Source organism: Triplophysa rosa, linkage group LG25 (assembly GCF_024868665.1).
Source record: "Triplophysa rosa linkage group LG25, Trosa_1v2, whole genome shotgun sequence".
NCBI classification, from domain to species: Eukaryota; Metazoa; Chordata; class Actinopteri; order Cypriniformes; family Nemacheilidae; genus Triplophysa; species Triplophysa rosa.
This window is the reverse complement of record NC_079914.1, coordinates 10,398,768-10,420,835: the sequence shown is the minus strand read 5'-3', so window position 1 is coordinate 10,420,835 and position 22,068 is coordinate 10,398,768. Positions and strand designations below refer to the sequence as shown.

Genomic DNA, 22,068 nt, shown 5'->3' with positions numbered 1-22,068 from the left:
AGGTGAAAGTAAAAATCTGGGTGCTCGTGCATGCAAATACATGTTAGAAAGAGGAACTGCTGGCAAAAAAGCGGACTCGGATGTTTACCTTACTGATTTACGACTCGTGATAGGCGGAAAGATTCAACATCTGATAACATCAGCTTAACTGTTACTTGTGTTTTACAGTTGATTTTAATACTTTAATTTTCGTCATATTGTTTGTGCGCTCGTCGCATCTCTGTCAGTATTTCTGTGTAGTCTACATTTAGGAAGCAGCGAGATAAACGTAAGTTACTTCCTGGAGTCTCTATTGCCGTGCAACAGGTAACGTTACATTAACTTCTTTTAATCATATGTTGTATTTATTAAAAGCTAGTTTTTTGCACGTTGGAAAACTTAATAGTCCTATAATAAATATATATTTATGTCTATAACGAGATTTCTTATGCTAAAGCGATGTGTAGAAAGCTAAAATGGTATACCCGTAAGGTCATTTAAATGTAAAATTCATGACGCGTGTCCGTAATGCAAATGTAGCAATATACGTTCAGTCACGCATTTCACGTTGCTTGTGATCTTTGTGGGTATTCCGTTTTTATTATAGAAAGTAGTGAATTGAAGGTTTACACGAACGTCAAATTTAGATTTTAGAGGTTGTTTTTCGTAACCTTTGTGACTTCTTCATTCATTTAAAATGTTGCTTCCTTTTTTCCTTTTCTAATAGTTGCGTTTTCTTCCCTAACTCATACTATCTAACCTTAGGAACATTACCATGGTTTATTATATTAAATAGTAACTATGCATTTTGGCAGAGTACCACATGTATTACCAAGGTTTTACTACAAACATCATGGTTATGATTGCTTTACAAACACTACAGTAAAACTCTGGTTAGTTACTGTAGTTAAACCATGCTAATTTCCATAAAATCAGACCAGTTATTTTTTTTAAGATCCAGCTATCTTAACATCTGAAAAACATCTGCCACATAGAAACATCTGCTAAACGTCTTAGAGCAGTTTGACATCCATTCTAAATCATAAACATGTTTGTGTGCTATCAGGGATAAAAATATGAAGATGATCTGATACAGATGTAGGTTGAGTCAACACTTGACGGGCACAATAGAAATCAGTGACATCTTCCCCTTTGTGGTACAAGAGTGTGGGTGTTACAGGCATTTGTTTCGCAATCCATAAATGTCCTGGGACTATCTGGTTTGGGATTTTTTTTAAACAGTCATTTTACATTTTACAAATGTTTTACGGAGGATTTTACAAACGAGAAAATTGAGATGTCTTTAATGTGTTATGTATATTTATTTCTCCTACTGCTTACTAAAATGTTACTGTATAGTTTATTTGATGCCATAAATTCCAGCTTTAGACAACGTTTGATTTTAGACTTGCCATTTTAGTTGAAAAGTTGAATATAAATAAAGCTTTGGTAATTTCTTAAGCAGTTATGGAGGACAGCAATTTGGGTCTCAACACCCTCACCGAAGCAACGTTAGCCAGACTCGGTTATATGCTGGACAATTTACAGCATGGTTGGAAACAACTTGCAAGGGCAGTGGCCGAACAGCCACATTTCTCCTGTAGGTGAGTCCATTGTAAATTTAATCATGATTTAAATTCATTTAAGCCACATCTTCCTGTTAATAAATCCTCCCTTTTTTAGCGAAAAGGATTTGACGGAGTGCTCACTTAAGGTGTTAAATCCTAGCGGCAGCCCTGGCCGATACTTGCTCGCCCTCCTTGCGGATAGAGGCTGTACCTTGAGTTACCTGCTGCAGTGCTTCAAGAAAATTGACCACAGGGAGGCTGTCGAATTTCTTACGATGCATGGTACACAGTTCCTCTATAAGAGTTACATTTGACATTTTACTCCAAAGTGCATGCAAAAAATACATACTGTATAAGGTATACAATTAAAAAAAAATAGTTGTTACGATTTGCACAGGCACAGAGGTGAGGATCCAAACGCAGTTTATTAAAAGGGGTAATCCAAGGCATAATCCATAAACATGCAGAAGTCATAGACAGATAATCAGTCCAAACAATACAAAAACAGAGAACTGGGTAACAAAACAAAAGCAGCTGTAACTAAATCCAATACCAAGCAATGAATGAGTGCGTAAACTGGGTTTAAATAGGCAGAGGTGGATGCAGTACTGATTAATATGTCCAAAGGCTTATGGGAAATGTAGTAAGAATTGGCAGTCCGGGTGGGGTATGGAGTGCCCTCTTGTGGAGCACAAGGGTACTCTGGCTGGTGGCTGTGACAATAGTATCTTAATGCATGTTTGTTTTTTTGTAGCGATGGAGAACATCAATATCACACTGCATCCACACAGTCAACGGGTACCCGAGGGAAGTCCTGTGGTTTTGTGCTGCAAAGCTGTTGGACCTTTGGATCTCACCTACCAGTGGTTCAAAGGCAAAGATGAGGTCTGGTAAACAAAGATTGTGCAACTAAATCTAATTTGTTGGACTGTCGTCTGTGTCCCAATAGTTCAATCTTCACTTTCTCTGTAGGTGCCAGGAGGCAGCAGCCCAGAATTGGTTTTGGGCACTTTAAATCCTGTTCAGCAGGGCCACTACATCTGTCGTGTAAGTTCTGGTGACAAGTACATCTTCTCCAACTGGGCCAACGTAAGGATACTGAGGTCTGGAGGCGCAAGTGCTGGTATGTGAATATATCCACCTTACACTGTTTCGTAAAGCCTTTGTATATAAATGGTCTTTGAACATCTGTGTTTGCAGGTTCAAACAGTAGCTACTTTCCTTCGACGTCTAGCGTTTTGCTTATAACCAAGCAGCCCAGACCTCAGTCACTGGTGGAGGGTGATGCTCTCTATCTCGAATGTGGTGCTCAGGCCAACCCGCCTGCACAGTTCCAGTGGTACCATAACAAGCAGCCAATGCCAAATTCAACTAGAAGTATCTTAAAGGTCTCACCTTCAGTGTTAAGTTATCATTCCAGCTCTCTTTTCTCTGTTGTAAAGTCAACGTGAGTTGAAAGTTTGGCTATATGTTCTCGTGCAGATTCCATGTGTAACCACAGCTCACCGAGGTACATACACCTGCAGGGCCTACAACCTCTATCATGAAATGTGGAGTGATCAGGTGCAAGTAAACATAGGTGAGTCACTTGAGTTGTTTCCTTAAAGGTCCAGTGTGTGAAATTTAGTGTCATCTAGCGGTAAGGTTGCGAATTGCAACCAACGACTCACTTCACCCCTCACTTTTGAAGCACTATGGTGGCCTACACGGGACTAAGATGTCGTAAGTTTTCACTTCTTTACCGAAGGAGATAACGTATTTACGAAGTTTGTCCGTTTAGGGCTACTGTAGAAACAACATGGCGAATTCCATGTAAGGGGACCCACGTTGTATGTCGATAGAAATCAGGGTTGTACAATATTCAGAATTGAATTGAGAATGACCCCTAAATTCCAATTCAAATCTTGAATTTGAAATGAGATTGCAAACAGGAAGCTGAATTGCAATTCAAATTCAAATTGCAGGAAGTAGAATTGGAATTCCATAAAATTCAAAGAAATTCATGATATATAATTAAGGTGTATTTAACAATGAAGCTTTACAGTATATATTACAAATGATTACAACATGAATTTCATACAGATATTATTGTATGGACTTTATGTACACAATACTTTATTATAGTAAATAGGCCAATTTTTTACCACAAATTAACATTAAAAACATACTCTATAAAACAGATCCTTAAAATTGTAATAACTTTCAAATTGTGGAAAATGATAGGATAGCACTTCATTTCCCAGAATACCTTGCTGTATCCAAGTCTTCAAAATTGTTGACCAAACAATTGAGGAACTGTTGACCATTAGATGCAACAACGTTATCCTTTAATAAATGATAATTGCATTTACCAAAACATTGTTTCATTTGATTACTTTGAAATGAAGATATTGCTAATTATTCAACATTAAGTTAATGTATGCTTAATGTTAGTGTCTGTACTTCTATTAGGATGAAAAATGTATGTTAAAAGTGTCACATTCTCACTGATATGTGATAAGAATGAATTTCTCTGAATTGCAATGAATTCAATTCCACTTCCTGTAATTCCAATTCAAATTCAATTCAACATCCTGTAGGGTGGAGTCAATTCAAATTCATTCATTTAATTGAATTAAATTCTGAAATTCTGAATTTTGCACAGCCCTGATAGAAATAGCTCATTCTAAGGTAATAAATGTATAACACTTCATTATTTATGATCTTTATACACTTCTGAAGACATAGTTATGTATATTATATTGCATTTCTGTCAATAGATCTTTCAAAAAATTACACATTGAAGCTTTAAATGGAGACTTGCATCATGGCTTTGTAATCTTGTTGGCCTCCGTATAACTATAATATAATATGGACTGTTTTCCCTCAGGTCCTGGTTCGGTTTCAGACGCCTCGTGGGAAATGACTGAAGCAGGTACGCACATATTTTTTATTTAGCATTCAAACATATCTTTATTTAGTAAAGTATATGATGTTTTGTTGTCACTCACGCGCACTTGTATTTCACAGATGCTCCAGATGTAGCTCCAAAACAAAGAAGTGATTTTTACGGTATGTCATGAAAATACCGTCCTTAATGTCTTTGAAAGATCTACTACAGTATGTCAATCTTGTCAATTCTCACACACAAATTATAGCCACTGATAAGGTCGCGCTGCTTATCGGGAACATGAACTACCTGCACCACAGACAGCTCAGAGCTCCGATGGCCGACGTGCACGAGTTGATGAACCTTCTACGGCAGCTGGACTTTAAAGTCGTGTCTCTGCTGGACCTCAACCAGCAGGAGATGCATAGTGCCGTCAATGAGTTCCTGCTGCTGCTGGATCGAGGAGTTTATGGTTAGCTGGTTCCCTATATATATGTTGCAGTGCAACGAAAAAACGTAAAACTTGAATGCATTGCTTCGGATAAAAGCACAAATAATACATTGAATAAAAAACGCTGGAAAATTTGGTAATGCTATCAGCTACCAAAAAAGTGAAGTACTCTCAGCTCTGTCGAACACGTTTTACCATATTCAGAAATATAATACTGTATTGCCAGAGTTCCCCCACAGTCCCCCCACACAAATGTTGTATTCTGCTGAATTTCCATTTGTAGTATCAATAATGGTTTTTGTTTTGTGCTTTTGTGTTGGAGTCAAGAGGAACTTGGTCATTTCCTTTTTTATTTAATGTTTTTCTTTTTTACTTCATTGTACAACTCAAGGAAGGCTTACCACTGAACAAAATAAATCTCTTTATTAAATTGAATTATTATCAATTCAAAACATTCAGTTTGATATCTTACAATGCTTCATTCTGCATGAATGTCATTTCCAGGGCTGTTGTACTTCGCCGGTCACGGCTATGAGAATTACGGGAACAGTTTCATGGTGCCCATCGATGCTCCGGCCTCATATACCTCCAAACACTGCCTCTGGGTGCAGGACGTGTTACAGCGCATGCAACAACGCCAGACGGGACTGAACATCTTTCTTATGGACATGTGTCGCAAACGGTTTGACTCGTAGTGCTTTACATTGTTCATGATCATTTCGGTTTATTTAACTGATTATATGTGTGTAGTATGATATCAGAATTTTTACTACACGGTTATCGTAGCCAAAATAATTTGTTGTCGCTGCAGTATCGTGGTATCCATTACATAATAGTATATGTATAATACTACTATATTTCGTTTTTTTATCTGGTTTGTCTTTTATTTGGTCAATGAATCACCCATTGTGACTCCTAAGGTGAAACTTTGGTTTTGGTTAAATTAGTGCTGAATAGTTTACAATATTACGCTATGTGTAAAATTAACAAGATATCCCATAATCATGGTTTTGAATATCATTGTTATTGTCATTATTGTGACACCCCCAGTTTGTGTATATGTATGTGTTTACAAACAAGTTTTAAAACAGTCAACATTTGGTGCTGTTCAAACAGAAACCCGAACGATGACAGCATCCCACAGCCCGGCCCCTTGAAAGTTACCGCAAACATAGTGTTTGGCTACGCAACGTGAGTCTCACTCTAGTAATGTCTTCGATATTTACAGATCAAATTTACAGCCGTCATATATCTATTCTAGGTGCGTTGACGCCGAAGCATTCGAAGTAAACAAAGACGACCTCTCTAATGGAATCTTCATGAGCTTCCTGAAGAAGAGACTCATGGAGCCGGAGAAGGTCACCGTCTTACTTGATAAAGTAGCAGAAGGTTCTGGGTTAATCTTATTCGCATTCCATCGCTGGTTTTGGTTTAATGCTTAAGCTGCAGATAACATCATTTTGCATGGTTTAACATGTTTGTGTGCTATTGCAGACATGGGAAGATGCGTTATCACCCGAGGTCGGCAGGCTCTGGAGCTGCGCAGTAATCTCTCAGAGCGCCGTGCTCTTACTGACCGAATAAAGTCCCCGGATTGTAAGGTCACGGCATCAACGAGGAATTTACAGTGGGCTATTGCACATGGTGATACTCTGCTCACTTAGCTTTATATGCTTATTGGCTAACAGTTGTGTTTTTTTATGGCAAGCTTTACTCTTAGGGGCGGTTTCCCAGACATGGATTAGTTAAAGCCAGCACTAGGCCTTAAATTTGAATATTTAAAACGTTTTTAAAAACATACTTTACAAACAAACATTACCGTGTGCATTTTGAGACAAAAACAGTCGCATTGATGTATTTTAGGATATGTCAGTGCAAGTTGTTTCCGATCTGGGAAAGGTTTAACTAGGTGTCCGGGAAACCGCCCTTTAGCGTTGGGATTAGATAAACTTCAATTGAATATTGCCACATAACCTATCCAAATAATATTTAGTATCAGAAGTTTATATTGTCAGTATAGTCGGTAGCGTTTTTTTAAAGTCCCCATGAAATTAAAATGTACCCTATTTCTTTGTTAGTGCACAATTCTAGTTTTGTGGTGAACAATTCATCCATTCAAGTCAGGTCGCAAAAAAAGTATTTGTAATTTTTAATTAAAATCCTAACATGTACTTCAGCTCTCAAATCAACATTTCTGAATGACACGCCCGTTTTTACAAGGGCCAATCAATTTGCAGTGAAAAAACAAACCATACCCTCTATTCTACTCATTCAATATTTTATTTCACTTTGAAATACGTCAAAACTTGGTCGCAACTTCCAGTTCATATTGACTTTAATGTGAAATTTACAGTGTAGGTAAAATGTGGAAACATGAATAAGACGTGATTTTGTTTTATCTGTACTAGTTCTTCCTGAAAGTCGCTGTCTTAAATTCGAATGTGGCGTTAAGGTACAGCTGTCCTTCGCTGCTGAGTTCTCCAACATCATGATTATCTACACACGGATACTAGAAACTCCAAAAGACATCATGTCCTGCTCTGCTCAACTCTCTGACTTCACAGAGGTAAACTCTCTTTATTGTCAATCCAAGAAAAGCTTCATAGTCTCATGTCCCAAAATGGATTATTTTTGTCCATTTCAGGGTCCTGAAGTAGACCTGAAACAAAGCAATCAGGAGAGTCTCTGTGAAGCTGGAAGCTTATTGTTAACCCTGGATGATCTACAGCCTCTGGAACAGCCTCAGCTCTTCACTCGTATTAGCGCCCTGCAAAGGCTCCAGGTACGATATTGGTTTTATAGGCAGGGCAAAACATGTAATGCAGTGGTGTCCAGACCTGTTCCTCGAGGGCGACTGTCCTGTTAAATCAGCAATTTTAAGAAATCCTGAAGACCTTTAGCTGGTTTAGGTGTGCTTTACTAGGGTTGGAGGTGAACTTTGGAGGACGCAGACTCTCAAGGAAGAGTATTGGACATTTGGATCTAATCTATTACATATGCAACATGAATACATGAATACGTCTGTTTTTAATGCATCTTTAAAAAATATTGAATAAAAAGTGAAGAGATGGTCATAATTGTATAGATATAAACACAATGTAATGGAATTTTTACTTCTTCTCACAGAAAGAGCTGTCATTTACTGTATGTCTACACTACAAGTACACTAATCTGGATGAGGAGCTTTTGGAAGAGAAAAGGGTGTCCGTTGGTAAACCTCTAGTATCAAAACTTAATCTCCACGAGGCACGGCCTCTTCAATGTTTCTCAGCATCGTCCTCCTCAGATCTTCAAATGTCCAGCATGCAGGAGTCTTCGTCCTTTAGCGTAGGCTTGACAGACTTCTCTTCCATCGGATCCGAATCCACGTCTTGGTCCTTTTATCAGAGGCCGATGGAATCACCAACAAGATGTGGATTTAAGAATGAGCCAGAGGAAAGCATAAGCCCGGAGTTCCTTTCGTGTGAAGACCCTCCTGACACAAAAAGTTTGCCTAGTGCTGCTGCTGAGGAGCTCCCGTTCAAATTCAGCAACTTAACACATTCATTTTAAGTGGGGAGAGTATTTCATCTCAACTTTTTGAGTATGTTACAGTGCAAATGCTGTATTTCTACTTGCCTGTTATACCTGACAGTGTTTGTGTTTTAAATCCTGTGAATGGGAGTACAATGGAGAAAATTTGTGTACTCCCTAGAGTCTTTCTATGCCTTATTGTATTGTTTATAATTCATATTGTCTATACATTTTCAAATAAACTTATTTAACAGATTTAACATGTCACAATTTTTTTTTTTAAGAATAAATGACAAAATAGGATCCAAGATGTAAACCAACTTTAAACGAAGACAATGTTTTTCTATAACCATTACAAAATCAACACAATTATAATGAATAAATGACAATATTATAAAAAATCCCTAGTATGTCTTTTACCCGTAAAATGTAAAAAAAATGTGAACTAAATTAAATGGTAATTTATATAAATGAATAACAAAACATTTCCCCCACAGGTCCATTTCTCCTTTTCAACAGACCATAATTATAAATAATTATATGTAAGGAATAATTAATGATTGGCCGTTCAATTATTCGAAAGTTAATACACTTACACTTCGGGTGTGCATTAACTTTCGAATAATTGAACGGACCGGAGTCAATTATTCCGCTTATACCACACCACAGGACAATGTTCAAATGGTTAAATTCAATGTTTGTCATGTTATCTTCTTTTAAACGCTGTTGAGGTTATGACTACTTTCTTGCGCATCTCATTTCAAGCGTCAGTTAGAGCGAACGGACTCGGAAGCTTGAGCCACGTGGTGTGTGTGAGTGGAGAGAGCGAGGGCGCTCAATAAAACGGCCCTGTCCCAAATGGCACACTTGCTGTCTCGTGGACTTAAATTGCGCGTTCTCGCCAAGTCTACGAGTCTGTAGTGTGTCCCATTTGTCTTTTTAGAGCTCAGAAGTCTGCTCACGAGCGCCTCCTTTGTGCCCTTGATGCGGTCTTCGGTGAAGCCCGCATTGACACAGACTCCACTGAAGTCCCCTACCCAGGAATCCTTGCGAGCGCCCAATCACAGAACGGATGGGAGGAGTGTCGTGGATGTCAGACATATACGTAAACATGACGGATACATTTTTAAATGTATGTTTTGATAAAATTCAAAATGAATTTATTAATTAGTTACTTTTTCGTATTATTGCTTATTTATTTTCTATTATGCCAGCTATTCAAGAATAAAAACTTTTAATGCAGTGCATTTTCTTACTTAAGGTAATATGTTTTGTTGTAGATCTATATCTAGTTGTCTCTGGCCTCTGTAAAGCTGAACAACACAGCTTCTTTATTATAGAGAAATATTAAATAACAACATATATGCATATTAAGAAGTGTATACAGAAGAATAGTGTATACAAATAAATACATATACATAAGCAGTTGCATTTACGTCATGACAAATGAATGCATTACAAACATAAGTATCTATTGTATAATGCTCGGGTGGTATATCAACATATGAAATACTGAACAATAAAAACCAGCAGCTCCTGTCCCATATAACTACAATGGGACAACAAGTGGTCGACTTCACGCGGCACTGCGCAGACTGATCAGCGAATGACAACAAAGTACCGCGAGAGAGATTAGAAAGCACCGCTTGCTCTTTCCGGTGTGATGACCTCAAGTCTGTCCCAAAATGCACTCCCATGTACCCTTGTGGACTCGTGCCTAGTGCCCTATAGGTCTGCACTTCCTGACGTCATCAAGTGTGGACTCAGAGGAGGTCCACAATACCGGAGTGCGCCATTTGGGACAGGGCCAACCTTGGTGTTTCGAGTCAGATCCGTGGGCGTGGCTTGTTGGTTTTAACAAAATTCTTGTGCTGCGTCCAAATTCGCCTACTCATATATATGTACTAAAAGTATGTACTGTTTTTGTTATGGAAAAGTATATACATTTTAGTGTGTAGCAAAACAATATGCACACACTGGGACATACTAACAGGAAACGGAAGTGGCCGTTGTTGCCTAGACAACATTGTGGCCATTAACTGTCACACACATCAAAATACAGCTCTTCTTTCCATTTCAGTATTTATTCATTCATTGTTTCATATGTAATGTTAACTCTGTGCTTATATTCATTAATTTAGTGACGCGTCAGTTATTTAATTTTATTAATGCAGTGGAGCGTCACTTAACTCCGCCTACTCGCGGTTTGTAGAATTTTTACCGGAAGTAGTAGACCATCCGGGAATCTTTGGAATACTCGTTTCAACATACTACGATTTGGGACATACTAATTCTATTTTCGAATACTATTTAGGACGGATAGTATGCGAATTGCCTTTACCCTAACCCACACTCTAACCTTACTCTAACCATCTAAACTACCTATGATTGATAAAATGGCCAAAAAACACGGTTGCGTGATGACGTCAGACTCGAAACACCAGAGCGAGAGACCGCGCGCTCACCTGCCTGTTTGCATTAATGTGACAGAAAAGCCAGTGATAATAAATTATTTATTCCTCGTATTGTTTCTATCTTCAGCAGTTAAAATAATAACGCAAACTTTTGAAAGAGTAGGTCTATCAAATACATTTGTTATCAGTTATAAGCAGCATGAAGAGGAAAGCGAACCAGTAGGCTTATTAATGCATTTTGTGTTTCTATTTAGGTATTTTATTTATTCGATTTCAGAATATGTATTTCTTGTTTTTGAAATGCTTTGTTTATTGAAACGAAACTGCACACGTTTCCGTTAACAGTAAAGTTTGACATTATAAACATCAGATCAAGAGCAGGGTGCTGTGTGCAGTGATGGCCTGTCTACACTATAACTTTCTGTTGTTTAAACTTGGCTAAGTGACATGTCGCTGTAATGCGGTCAGCAGACCTGGAACACCTTCATAGGTGTGCATTTACTGAAAGTTAATGCATACTCGCTTAGAACGTTTGTCATCCAATCAGATTGAAGCATTCAACAGCGCCGTGGTATAAATATATATAAATGTGCAGTACCTACAAAATTATAATTTATTTTAAAAAATGTAAACAAAAATTATATTTTTCTAAATATAAAACAATGTACAAAGCAATGTAATGTTCGCCGCTCTGCTGTCAAGCATTTAGTAAGACGCCTGCGCGCATGTGCACAACTGCACCACTGCGATCGCATGCGCAAAACGCCGATCTGCTGCGCCATTTTGCTTCGAGAATCGGTGTTTTAGCACTGAATCTAATATCTGGTGTTTGTGCGTGGGGGAGAGATTCATAATTCAGAATCTGCCGTCTTATCCTCACAACCTGCAAGCATGTCGGACTCGTCTGCCGCAGATGTAGGTCCCGTGGAGCCGGGGGTTCGAAAGCTATCAGAGCTGAGAGTCATCGATCTGAAGGCCGAGCTGAAGCGCCGAAACCTCGACATCAGCGGCAATAAGAGCTTGCTTTCAGAGAGACTCAAAAAGGCAAGAAAACCCCTCTGATATATTAATTGAACAACATTTCCTTAGACATGTGCAACTCTTAATGCATTGACGTCACCTACGTGAAATTGCAGAGGTTCTGTGTGGTCGTACGTAGATATTGCAGTAAGCGATATGCACGTGCTGTTTATACAATGACAATCTCCAGTTTTACTGCTGCTATGTCTTTTTGGGATATAGTTTCGCTCTATATAGGTGTTTATCATACAAGTAGATGTAACAGAGATGCAAAACTATTTATATGTAGCATGTGTTGAATTCCAATCTTTAGTAGCATTGTTATCAAATTAATATTTTAGAGAAAATTGGCTTTACATAATAGCTAAATGGACAACTCGCGTGTGCGTGCTGTGTTTTGTTACATAACATTCACTTTCAATTCAGGCAATCGAGGAAGAAGGAGGCAACCCAGATGAAATTGTTGTACATCTTGAGATCACGCCTAAGAAAACCCCTCGCCGAACTTCCAAAGGTAAAATTGAGGCGCATTTGTGCATCTACTGACATTGGTGTTTTATCCAAGTTTTAGTTTTAAACCTAATGCCATCTGATGTCTGCAGGTAAAAGGCAAGACAACGACGAAACTGAAGACTGCACACTTGAAGAAGACTCGGTCGACGGCCAGGTCTCCAATATGAGATTTAATACAAAAATACATAACAGGTTTGCGTTGATCTACGTGGCCTAAACATCATTTGTATCTTTCAGGACGACCCAGATGGTATCCCAGAGAACATCCACGAAATGGACATCATGGACATGAACGTTCTGGATGAAGCTGATATGGAAAATGGAGGCGGAGATGAATATGACGAGGAGCTCCCAGACACCATTTTGGATGATGAGAACGAGGACTGTTTGAAGGAGGATTCCGCAAATAACTGCGATGCTGAGGAAGTCGGCGATGCTGTTGTGAGCAAATCTGAGATGGAGGAGGTGAGACTTGGTGATTTATTATATTTTTGGAGTTACATTTTATTGCACGTTGGATGACTTTTTTTGGCTTTTTTAGGAAATGGTGGCAAAGGACACCGTTGTGGAAGAGAACCATGAAACGGATAAGCAGGTACTAATGGCTGCAGATCTTGGTTCTGTGATTCTTTTGTTGTATTAATCAGCCTGAAAAAAAAAATGTAAACTGGGGTGTGTAAATTCAACATTTGAGGGTTAGCTCAATACTCCCATCTGCCATTGTTCAACCAAACAGAATCCCACCGACAAACTCACGCCATTGGTTGAGCCAACATTTTGAGGAAGTCAGGAACTTATTCAATTAGGCTTGTTTATTAAGTGTTTGCGTATTTAATCCATGTAATAGGAAGTATCTTGGCCTCAAAGAAACCATACACGTTTTGATCCCATGCTTCTTTGGGGTTCTCTGCGTAACGCATGTTCTCATCTTTAGCAGGAGGATAACGGAGAGGATGGACGTGACGATACAAAAAGCGACAAAGGTACTGTATAGAGTCTTCTGGACACACCGTTCAAGTCAGGGTGAAGAGCTAAAGTTTAGTTAATGTATCAGGAAGCTCAGGGAAAGAGACTGGAAATCCAAAGTTGGATTACTGTCTTTCTGCGTTGCCGACAACATAAAGATTCATGTAATCGTTTAATATACTCATATTAAAATCATGACATCATCCGGCGATGCAGAGAGCCAGCAATCTTTGTTTCAGTCAGCACGTCAGGTTGGTTTAAACAGCTCTTGCAGATGCAATGTAGTGTTTCTAGGTTGCTTAAAGAAGACATCAGCGGGAAGACGAGAAGAAACGGATCACGCCGAAGCCAAATCTCTGTAGGACTCAAAGTTTGTTAATTGGAGATTTCACTAAAGGACCATTTGCTTGATTCAAAAGAATCCATTTCCAGTAAAGCCAACACAGACGGCTTCTCTCGTATCACGGACGCTTCAAGTTCTGTACAAGCCAACAACGGACGCTCGGATCTGGTCGGCGGTGCTCTTTGCTTTGAGGGCAGGTGAAACGAAATCTGTTGTCTGGAAGCTAGTTGCTTGTTCTCGCTTTGGTTTTTTCCAGTCTCTTTATAGGCTAGCCTGCCTTGTGAATGAGAAGGAAAGGGTCACCTCCTAGTCCAGCCTTGCCAGTTCCACGATAACCATTGCAATGTCTCAGAAGTGATTAAACTCTGTGCCATTCTATTCCTGTTACATCCGTAGAAAGTGAGAAAGTAGCGGGGTCTTGTATATCAGAGCCGCTTAAGGAAGACTCCGCCGAAGAGCCGACTGAAGACGAACGATCTTCAGTCTGCGATATTCACAAAGAGGAAGACAATGTGCTTGCTAGCGCCGAGGAGGCCGGCAATTTGGAAACGGAGCCCGAGGCCTGCGAAGCGGCGACGACGGAGCAAACCGAAGTTGAATCCTCGAGCAAAGAAAACGTTGAGGACAATTTGGTGGACTCTGAGAGCGCTTCCGCTCAGGTCGCTAACGCTAGCGAAACGGGTACGCGCGATATCGAAAGCGCGGTTGATTTGGAAACACCGTCAAAAGAAGGCGTCGAGGAATGCACGAAGACTGAAGCAGCCGAAGCGAAAGAGTCCTCTGTTCAGGGTGATGATCAGAAAATGAGGTTTGTTGTTTTCTGTCTACTAGTACAATGGCTTTCTCTGTTTCATTGGCTCCTTTGTTAACAAGTGTGGGTGCTCTTGGGAGGTGTAATCGACTGCGCATTTTGTCTACCATTGTGTCATTTTTTCCCCTTGTCTTTTCAAAAAGTAACGCACCAGATATTTGGTTGCCATCAAAGCATAGTATCCAAATGAGCTAAGTTTTCGTTCACTGCTTGAGGTTGTGTCCTCGCTAGGTGGGTATTTGTAATAAACTCTGCCTATACTCAAACCGCCCATTCCATTTCTTATAACCTTGTTCTTTTTCTCTCTAGTGGCGATGAGGATAAATCAAGCAAGTCCGAGTCGAAAGATGACAAAGGTTGGTTTGCAGTTAAAAAGATGGGAAATTCCAGCGTTATGGACGTGACATTTTTAGTCAGAACTTGAAGTGTATTTAGTACCGATATATTGAATCATATGTTTGAAACCTCTGATGATAGAGTACAGACGCTAGAAAAATATGTTTATTATTTTAAAAGAAGGAAAAATTAATAGGTAATGGATGTGACAAAAAAAGGGTGCACATTTTTGAGACAACGTACTTTGTAGAATTTCTTTGAATTAAAATAGGGCGAGCCAGAAGCAATGATACCCAACAACTTGACTTTTTATAGAACATAAAATATTTCAATTTTCATGTTAACTGTTATGCATGTGACAATTCATTTACCTGACTATGGAAAACAATAAAAAACAAAAAATGCTATAAAAACTTTTTAAACCACCAAATATGGACATCTTATCCATCAGTATGGTGAAAATGTTTGGTAAAAATGTATTTCTTTTCAAGGTTGGCATGGAATTGGCCAGACACAAAGTTTATTTTCAAAGAGTCTTGACTTTCCTTATTGATCTTGTGACCCGTCAGGTAGCGCTGCTGATAGCGGGCGGAACCTCTGGGTCAGCGGACTCTCTTCAACCACCAGAGCGACTGATCTGAAGAACCTGTTCAGCAAATACGGCAAGGTATGAGTGCAAGAGCAAACTTCAGATTGAGATTTTGTCAATAAGCTTACGCTAACGTTTTATCTGTATCCGAATTGTCAGGTCGTTGGCGCTAAAGTCGTAACAAACGCGCGGAGCCCAGGAGCTCGTTGCTATGGTTTCGTTACGATGTGCTCTACCGAGGAAGCTACAAATTGCATCGACCATCTGCACAGAACCGAACTGCATGGGAGAATGATTTCTGTCGAAAGAGTATGAATTTATTTTCAAGCTATTAACATTACGTAATCAAGTTGACGCTACATGAGGCTGCAAATGAATTGAGTTTGATGTGACAAAATGAGTGTCCATCATGCAACTTATAGTTAAGAAATCCTGCCGTAGGCGTCCATTGATTAATTGTTCTATATCTTGTATATTTTAAGGCTAAAAACGAACCTGCTGGAAAGAAGCCTGCCGACAAAAGCGACACCAAGAAGTCTGGGAGTGACCGAAGACTCTCCTCCGACTCTAAAACTGAGAAGTACGCCATAGTTCAACACTCGTTTTTATAGATATTTCTCAATTTCACATGAATGGAACGGTCTCACGTATTTACGTTTATACAGGTCAGAGAACAAGGATGAGAAATCTGGAATCTCTGAGGATAAAGGTAATAAGAAAGTTGTCCGATTATGAACATACCATTTTATGTTGGCTCAAATTAGCGCTGTGCACAAATATGGTTCCATCTTGTTTTTGCAGAACATGGTGGAGAGAGGACAGTTGTCATGGACAAGTCGAAAGGAGAACCAGTCATCAGCGTCAAGACCAAAAGCAAAGAACGAGTATGTTTTTTGCTACTTAGCAACTGTATCGAGCTCATATTAAAGCACCGTTGAAATGACACCCTGCTTGTTTTGTTTTCGCCACAGAGCACCAAGAGTCGCGACCGCAAGTCCTCCAGCAAAGAAAGGAAGGACATTTTGTCCTTCGACCAGATCAAAGAGCAGAGAGAGAGAGAGCGACAGAGGCAGAGGGAACGGGAGATTAGAGAGGTGGAGAGGCGTAGGCACACTGGGTAAATTCTCTCTTTATTTTTGTTGGTTTATTGTTAGCAAAGCAAACAATTGTCTGTGCCGAAAGAACAACATTAGACATCTGCCCGATTAACCGAAAATATATATCACGTAATTTAGAGGCACAAAGCAAGTTCTCAACCTATTGTGTTATTTTGCAGAGATCGCGACAGCCGCTCGGAGCGCGAGCGCATCCGTCTGTTCCGGGAACGCGAGGAGAGGGAGCGGCTGATGAGGAAACGTAACTGGCTGGAGGTGGAGAAGCAGCGGCTGGATGCCGACCGCATGGAGCGCGAGTTCCTGGAACGCGAGCGCATCCGTGTGGAGTACGAGCGAAGGCGCGAACAAGAGCGCATTCATCGAGAGAGGGAAGAGCTGCGACGACAGCAGGAACAGCTGCGCTTTGAACAGGAACGCCGTTCCCTTAAGAGGCCCTATGATATGGATAGCAGGTATGGGGAGGTTTTTGTTTTTATGGGAAATCTCTTGACATTTAATGCTGCTGCAACACACTTAAATGTTTGTTTGTTTTTTTAGTAGAAAAGACGACTGGCAGATGAAGAGAATGGCCATGGACGATCGCTACGGACGATCCGATTTGGGACGGCAAGAACGCTACCAGGACATTGATCACAGGGATCGCAGCCGCTATCAGGATGACACGATGGACAGGTAACTCAAATTTCTCATCCCAGGGTCTCACGTCCACATGCCTCAATGAATTTCTTTTTTTCGTTTACATTTTATATTTTTAAGCACTGCAGTTGATTTTTGTGTTACTTGCAGGAGAGACAACAGAGGTGGAATGCCTGGAGACAGAGACAACCAGGTAAGAAACGTTCCACACATGTTAGTTTTGGTGCTTTGGAATCGGACGGCGTCTGATCCTTCTTTCAATTCTCAGCACTTTTCGGATCGCGACAGACATGGCAGAGACAGTCGCGATAACTGGAGCGGCAGTTACGACAAGCGAGGAATGAATCCTTCGAGGCCCATGGCTGGCAGGTTAGTGGATTCATCTCTCTCTACCTAGTTTAACAAATGAGACTCGAATCGGATTTGTCTTGATGCGGTTAAACCGATATTTTGTTAAATGTTCACAGTCGTGACAACAGAGATTGGGAACCTGGGCGTAAAATGGATGGAGACAGGAACTGGCAAGGTTTGTCTGACATTGCCCATTAAGTTAGATGATGTCACACATTATTTCCTTTCTTTTAACTGTTATTTTGTGTAGGTGGCGACCGAGGTGTCGCGGGACAAGGTCACATGATGCGAGGAGGAATCGCAGGGTATTGAAATTTACTCTTGTTGTCTTTTGGATGTTGTGTTTAATGTAAATATCAGGGGTGAAGAATGACTGCTCTAATGTTTTTGTGCTCCTCAGCCGTGGCGGGTACATGCCGACAGGAACGTCCCAGTCGTTCTCAGGAGCCTTAAATCGACCAAACCAGTTGATGCAGGGCAGCGGAATGCAAGGGGGCGGAGCCTTCGGTCGGCGCTATTAACTTCTTCCCTTTTGTCTGTAGTTCGTGTGCATTTACAAAAACACTGCAGCTTGTACATTGCCCATCAAGCTTTGTAATTGTATTTTTAAAGTCTAATTTTTCCATGGTGTAAAGACAAACAGGAAGTTAATTGCTTTGTGTAAAGAATGTGTCGATTTTCTTTAGATTTTTTTTCCGCCCCCTCCATTGATTCATCATCTCCTAAGATTTTAGTCTGGTTTTTTGTTTGTGTTGCACTCGGTTAATGCTCAGGAATGCGCCGCTCAAATGAAACCATGGTAAAAGTTGATGTTCAATTCTTTTTGACGTGTTTCAATAAAATAATTGTGGAGTTTTCTTTACGCCAAAGACCATTCACTTCTTACGATCATGTTTAGGTAGATCAGAATTTAGTTTTATTATTTTGAATTGCCTTATTTTTTTGTTATATGCTTTTGTCATGTTATTGTTTATTTTTTGTCACTATATAAGATTAATTTTTAGTTGTTTTTATTATATTTTTAGTGCTTAGTTAATTTTTTTCCAATAATTTTAGGCCAATATTTTTGATTTCGATAAACAAAAACGCTTTCAAAGTTTTAATTGTAGAAAACTAAAATAACTTTGAGGTAGATTTTTGTAAATAGAAATCGTTTGCATTGTCTTTCCACTAGGTGGCTCACTTAGCACAATACACTGCACAATTGTAATATTAAAATGTGTGTAGAGTATAAGTCGTCAAAAAGGAAGTAACATTTTACTTTTACATTTTTTTTAATATTGATTCTTTATTAATATATAATGTTATCATTGGTTTGTTTATGTAAGTTTTGAGTCATGTTGACTGAAATATTTAAGTGAAAATAATGTGTGGTATCACACTCTCTGTCAGATACAAGTTTTAGGATTAAGCAATATCTAATGTATTAGAAGTTAAATTAAATACTGAATCACATTCACCAGCTGCTTGGCAACATCTTTCTCAACACATTTCTATTACTCATGCAGTAGGAGGACTGTAACTTTTAATCTAATAAACCATAAATACATCAACCTTTGCCACAAAACGTCACGTTTTAAAGATCAAAGAAAGTGTGTAAATCAAATCGCATTACATCACTACCATCTAATAATAACACCCAAGTTCCCATCTCAGAAATTATGTAATATGGGGAAAATTTAGTGAATGAAAATATTTTCCTGAATGATTCATTTGGATGCTTATTCATTATACATAAATGCAGAAATGAATAAACAAATGTGGAACTAAATACGTAGATTGTGGTCTTGACAAATTATATGAATTAACAAATTTTAATTCCTATTTAGTTTTTTGTTTCTACATATATTTGTATTTTAGGTCATTTTTAGTCCTCCATACAGTCAATGTGATTTGCTCCTTAAAATATAGAAGTTACACAAATCTCAAGCTAGGGAGCGATGTTGTCTCAACATCTGCGTTTATTTTTTTGTAATCATTTAGTAATTGAGACCATAAACTGTACAAGAGATGTTGGCCATTGCTGTCTTGAAATTATCCATATAATATAGAGGAATTTGCGTACAATGTGCTACATACTCAAAAGCAAGCATGCAAAATATTCCAGACAGGTTTTGGTTCATTTTTCTGAATATTGGTTGACATGATCGATAAAAATCCCATTATGGATGAAAAATCAAGTTAGAGAAAGTGTAGTGGCTTATGTCTTTGGTGACCTGGAAGTTTCAGTTCAACAATGTCCTAAAGTAACTTTCTCTTAAATGATGTCACAGAATCAAGATCAGATCGTGCATCGTTGGCCAATCATATCCCAGGAGTGGATCTTGGAGGCGGGGTCAAGCTCACCCTAGAGAGGCCTTCCATGAAAGATATTCTTCAACCAAGATGTTCAATTTTTGCTCAGTATCAACGATTCAAACAAAACAAAAGAAATATTTTAGGCCCAAACCATGTCTGGTTGTTTGGATTGGCACACGTTCGCCTCAGATACATCAACACACGTGTGGAGCTGCACAGATCTGGTAATTCAATTGCAATACACTCAAGTGAATGTCAGGTCCCCCCTGAAGTCGTTTTTGGGGTGTTTTCCAAGTCTATTCTCCAGTTTTTTCCACATTTTTGTGTCAGAACAATTCAATTATACGACTCAAGACCCCCTACACGGTGTAACTCTTAAAGTTCAGCACAAATATACACATGTAAGCGACACTCGTTCAAGATTCTCATTGCACTTCTAAAATGTGACCCTCCTCCATACTAACAAGTCTGGATGACTAGTAAGAACATGTAAAGCTAGAAGCATTCCTGTCTGTGGTGTTTCCAAACACCCATTGAGATAAGAAAGAGAAATGCTAGCCACGCTTTTGAGTGCTTCCAAGATTTTCTTGCTTATTTTTATTTTATCTAAAGGACATTCTTCAGGTAAGATCTATCTATCTATCTATCTATCTATCTATCTATCTATCTATCTATCTATCTATCTATCTATCTATCTATCTATCTATCTATCTATCTATCTATCTATCTATCTATCTAATATTTCAGAAGCTTTACAAGACATCAGCAAATACATAAAGCATTATGAAGGCCTGTCGTACGATCGAGAACTTTTAAAGCAACAGCACCAGCGCATCAAACGGGAAACTCATCTGAGCGATCGAGTGCTTCACCTAAACTTCAACGCATTTGAAAGGTACTGATGACATTTCAAGCGTTCAGATATACACTGGTTTAACAACACTTTTAATATATGACCCTTTGGTTATGCACTGCATTTGTTGTAGGGTATTCCACTTGCGCCTCAAGCGAGACATCGTCGGCTTTACAGAGGATTTCAAGGTCCAGTCAGAAAATAAAACGTATTTGGGGGATCTTTCCCACATATTCTCAGGAAAACTCCAAGGTGGGACATGTTTCAACATTTATTTTTTATAACATTATCACATTCGAACAAAGACCACGATTTTGCCAAGTAGGTGTTCAAACATGCATGTTGGAACAGCATTCTTGTCAATGAGGTTGTTGAGTTTGGGTTCGGGGTGTAGGGTTTAAATGTCATTCTTTCTATTCATTGTCATGCTGCTCAGATTTTAGTAACAGGTTTACATTTATACTTTTTGTCAGTGATTTAGTTCCAAATAATGCGGACTGCTACTGGCAAATACATGGTCACTTAAAGGTCCAGTGTATGATATTTAGCGGCATCTTGTGATGAGGTTGCGAATAGCAACCAACGGCTCACTCCACCCCTCCCATAAAGGAGATAATGTATTTACGAAACGCGCTCTGTAGAGCAGTTTGTCCATTTAGGGCTACTGTAGAAACAACATGATGAATTCCATGTAAGGGGACCCACGGTGTATGTAGATAGAAATAACTCATTCTAAGGTAATAAAAACATAACGCTTCATTATGTAAGGTCTTTATACACCTCTGAAGACATAGTTATGTATATTATATTGCCTTTCTGTCAATCCTCCAAAAAAATCACACATTGGACCTTTAAATCAAATTTAGTCTCTTTGACCAAATGTCATGATACAGTTTCTAAAATTAAGTGGACTTTCTGACATTTTCTTTGCTTCGTTTTTAAAGATGAGAGTGATGGTTCCTGTCACGGTTCTGTTCGTGAGGGTCAATTCGAAGGCTCCATCACCACAGCCAATGGCACGTTCTATGTGGAGCCCATTGACAGATACACAACCAGCAAATCAGAGCATCATTCCATCATTTATCATGAAAACGATGTGGGTAAGCGATTCAAAACCTAATTCTTTCGTGGCAGAGCATCAAATGTGATATCGTCTCAGCAAAATGTACAAATATCTGCATATTTTGTATATCTTTTGTGAATTATGATTTGGTGGTTTTTACATTTGTTCAATTATAACTTAAGACGCTTTTATTGAATGTGAGGATAATATTATTAGTATTTAATGCTAAACTTACATCACATAACAGCAGTTTGAAGTTATAACTGCACTCGGTTACATTATGCAATTACTATTTTCCCTGCTTATAACATTCCTCTGTTGTCTGATATCGATCACAAAATAAGACCAAATTAGACCTAAACAGTTTCAACAAATGAAAT

General features: G+C 39.0%; 3 protein-coding genes across 6 annotated transcripts in view; all 3 read left to right on the top strand.

Moving 5' to 3' along the window:
• Positions 1-48: 48 nt before the first annotated feature.
• Positions 49-8,635, top strand: malt2 (MALT paracaspase 2). Of its 3 annotated transcripts, none has more exons than XM_057326330.1 (17): positions 49-268; positions 1,445-1,583; positions 1,663-1,829; positions 2,302-2,432; positions 2,520-2,670; positions 2,748-2,935; positions 3,030-3,126; positions 4,417-4,461; positions 4,557-4,598; positions 4,685-4,888; positions 5,372-5,549; positions 5,984-6,058; positions 6,129-6,256; positions 6,362-6,511; positions 7,276-7,433; positions 7,512-7,649; positions 7,994-8,635. In XM_057326330.1, exons 2-17 carry the CDS (start codon positions 1,447-1,449, stop codon positions 8,417-8,419), a joined length of 2,415 nt encoding a protein of 804 aa, XP_057182313.1. In that variant the 5' UTR covers positions 49-268; positions 1,445-1,446; the 3' UTR covers positions 8,420-8,635. The 3 variants fall into 3 exon arrangements, with proteins under 3 accessions (XP_057182313.1, XP_057182311.1, XP_057182312.1); XM_057326328.1 differs by having other exon boundaries at positions 49-306; XM_057326329.1 differs by having other exon boundaries at positions 49-306; positions 1,442-1,583.
• Positions 8,636-11,551: 2,916 nt separating this feature from the next.
• On the top strand, positions 11,552-18,336 carry safb (scaffold attachment factor B). Its single transcript, XM_057326024.1, has 21 exons — positions 11,552-11,838; positions 12,241-12,328; positions 12,417-12,481; positions 12,565-12,792; positions 12,869-12,922; positions 13,262-13,310; positions 14,033-14,444; positions 14,757-14,803; positions 15,353-15,450; positions 15,532-15,681; positions 15,855-15,952; positions 16,038-16,081; positions 16,174-16,256; positions 16,344-16,489; positions 16,649-16,939; positions 17,025-17,159; positions 17,274-17,316; positions 17,392-17,492; positions 17,591-17,649; positions 17,725-17,779; positions 17,875-18,336. Exons 1-21 carry the CDS (start codon positions 11,686-11,688, stop codon positions 17,993-17,995), a joined length of 2,520 nt encoding a protein of 839 aa, XP_057182007.1. The 5' UTR covers positions 11,552-11,685; the 3' UTR covers positions 17,996-18,336.
• Positions 18,337-20,261: 1,925 nt separating this feature from the next.
• The window catches only part of si:ch1073-396h14.1 (disintegrin and metalloproteinase domain-containing protein 10), a 17,483-nt gene continuing 15,676 nt past the window's right edge, over positions 20,262-22,068 (top strand). The window contains exons 1-4 of one of the 2 annotated variants that reach the window (XM_057325053.1): positions 20,262-20,396; positions 20,520-20,667; positions 20,759-20,877; positions 21,570-21,725. In XM_057325053.1, coding sequence (XP_057181036.1) covers positions 20,324-20,396; positions 20,520-20,667; positions 20,759-20,877; positions 21,570-21,725 — 496 coding nt within the window. In that variant the 5' untranslated portion in view covers positions 20,262-20,323. The remainder of the gene's footprint in view (positions 20,397-20,519; positions 20,668-20,758; positions 20,878-21,569; positions 21,726-22,068) is intronic. The other variant, XM_057325054.1, reaches the window with a different exon arrangement.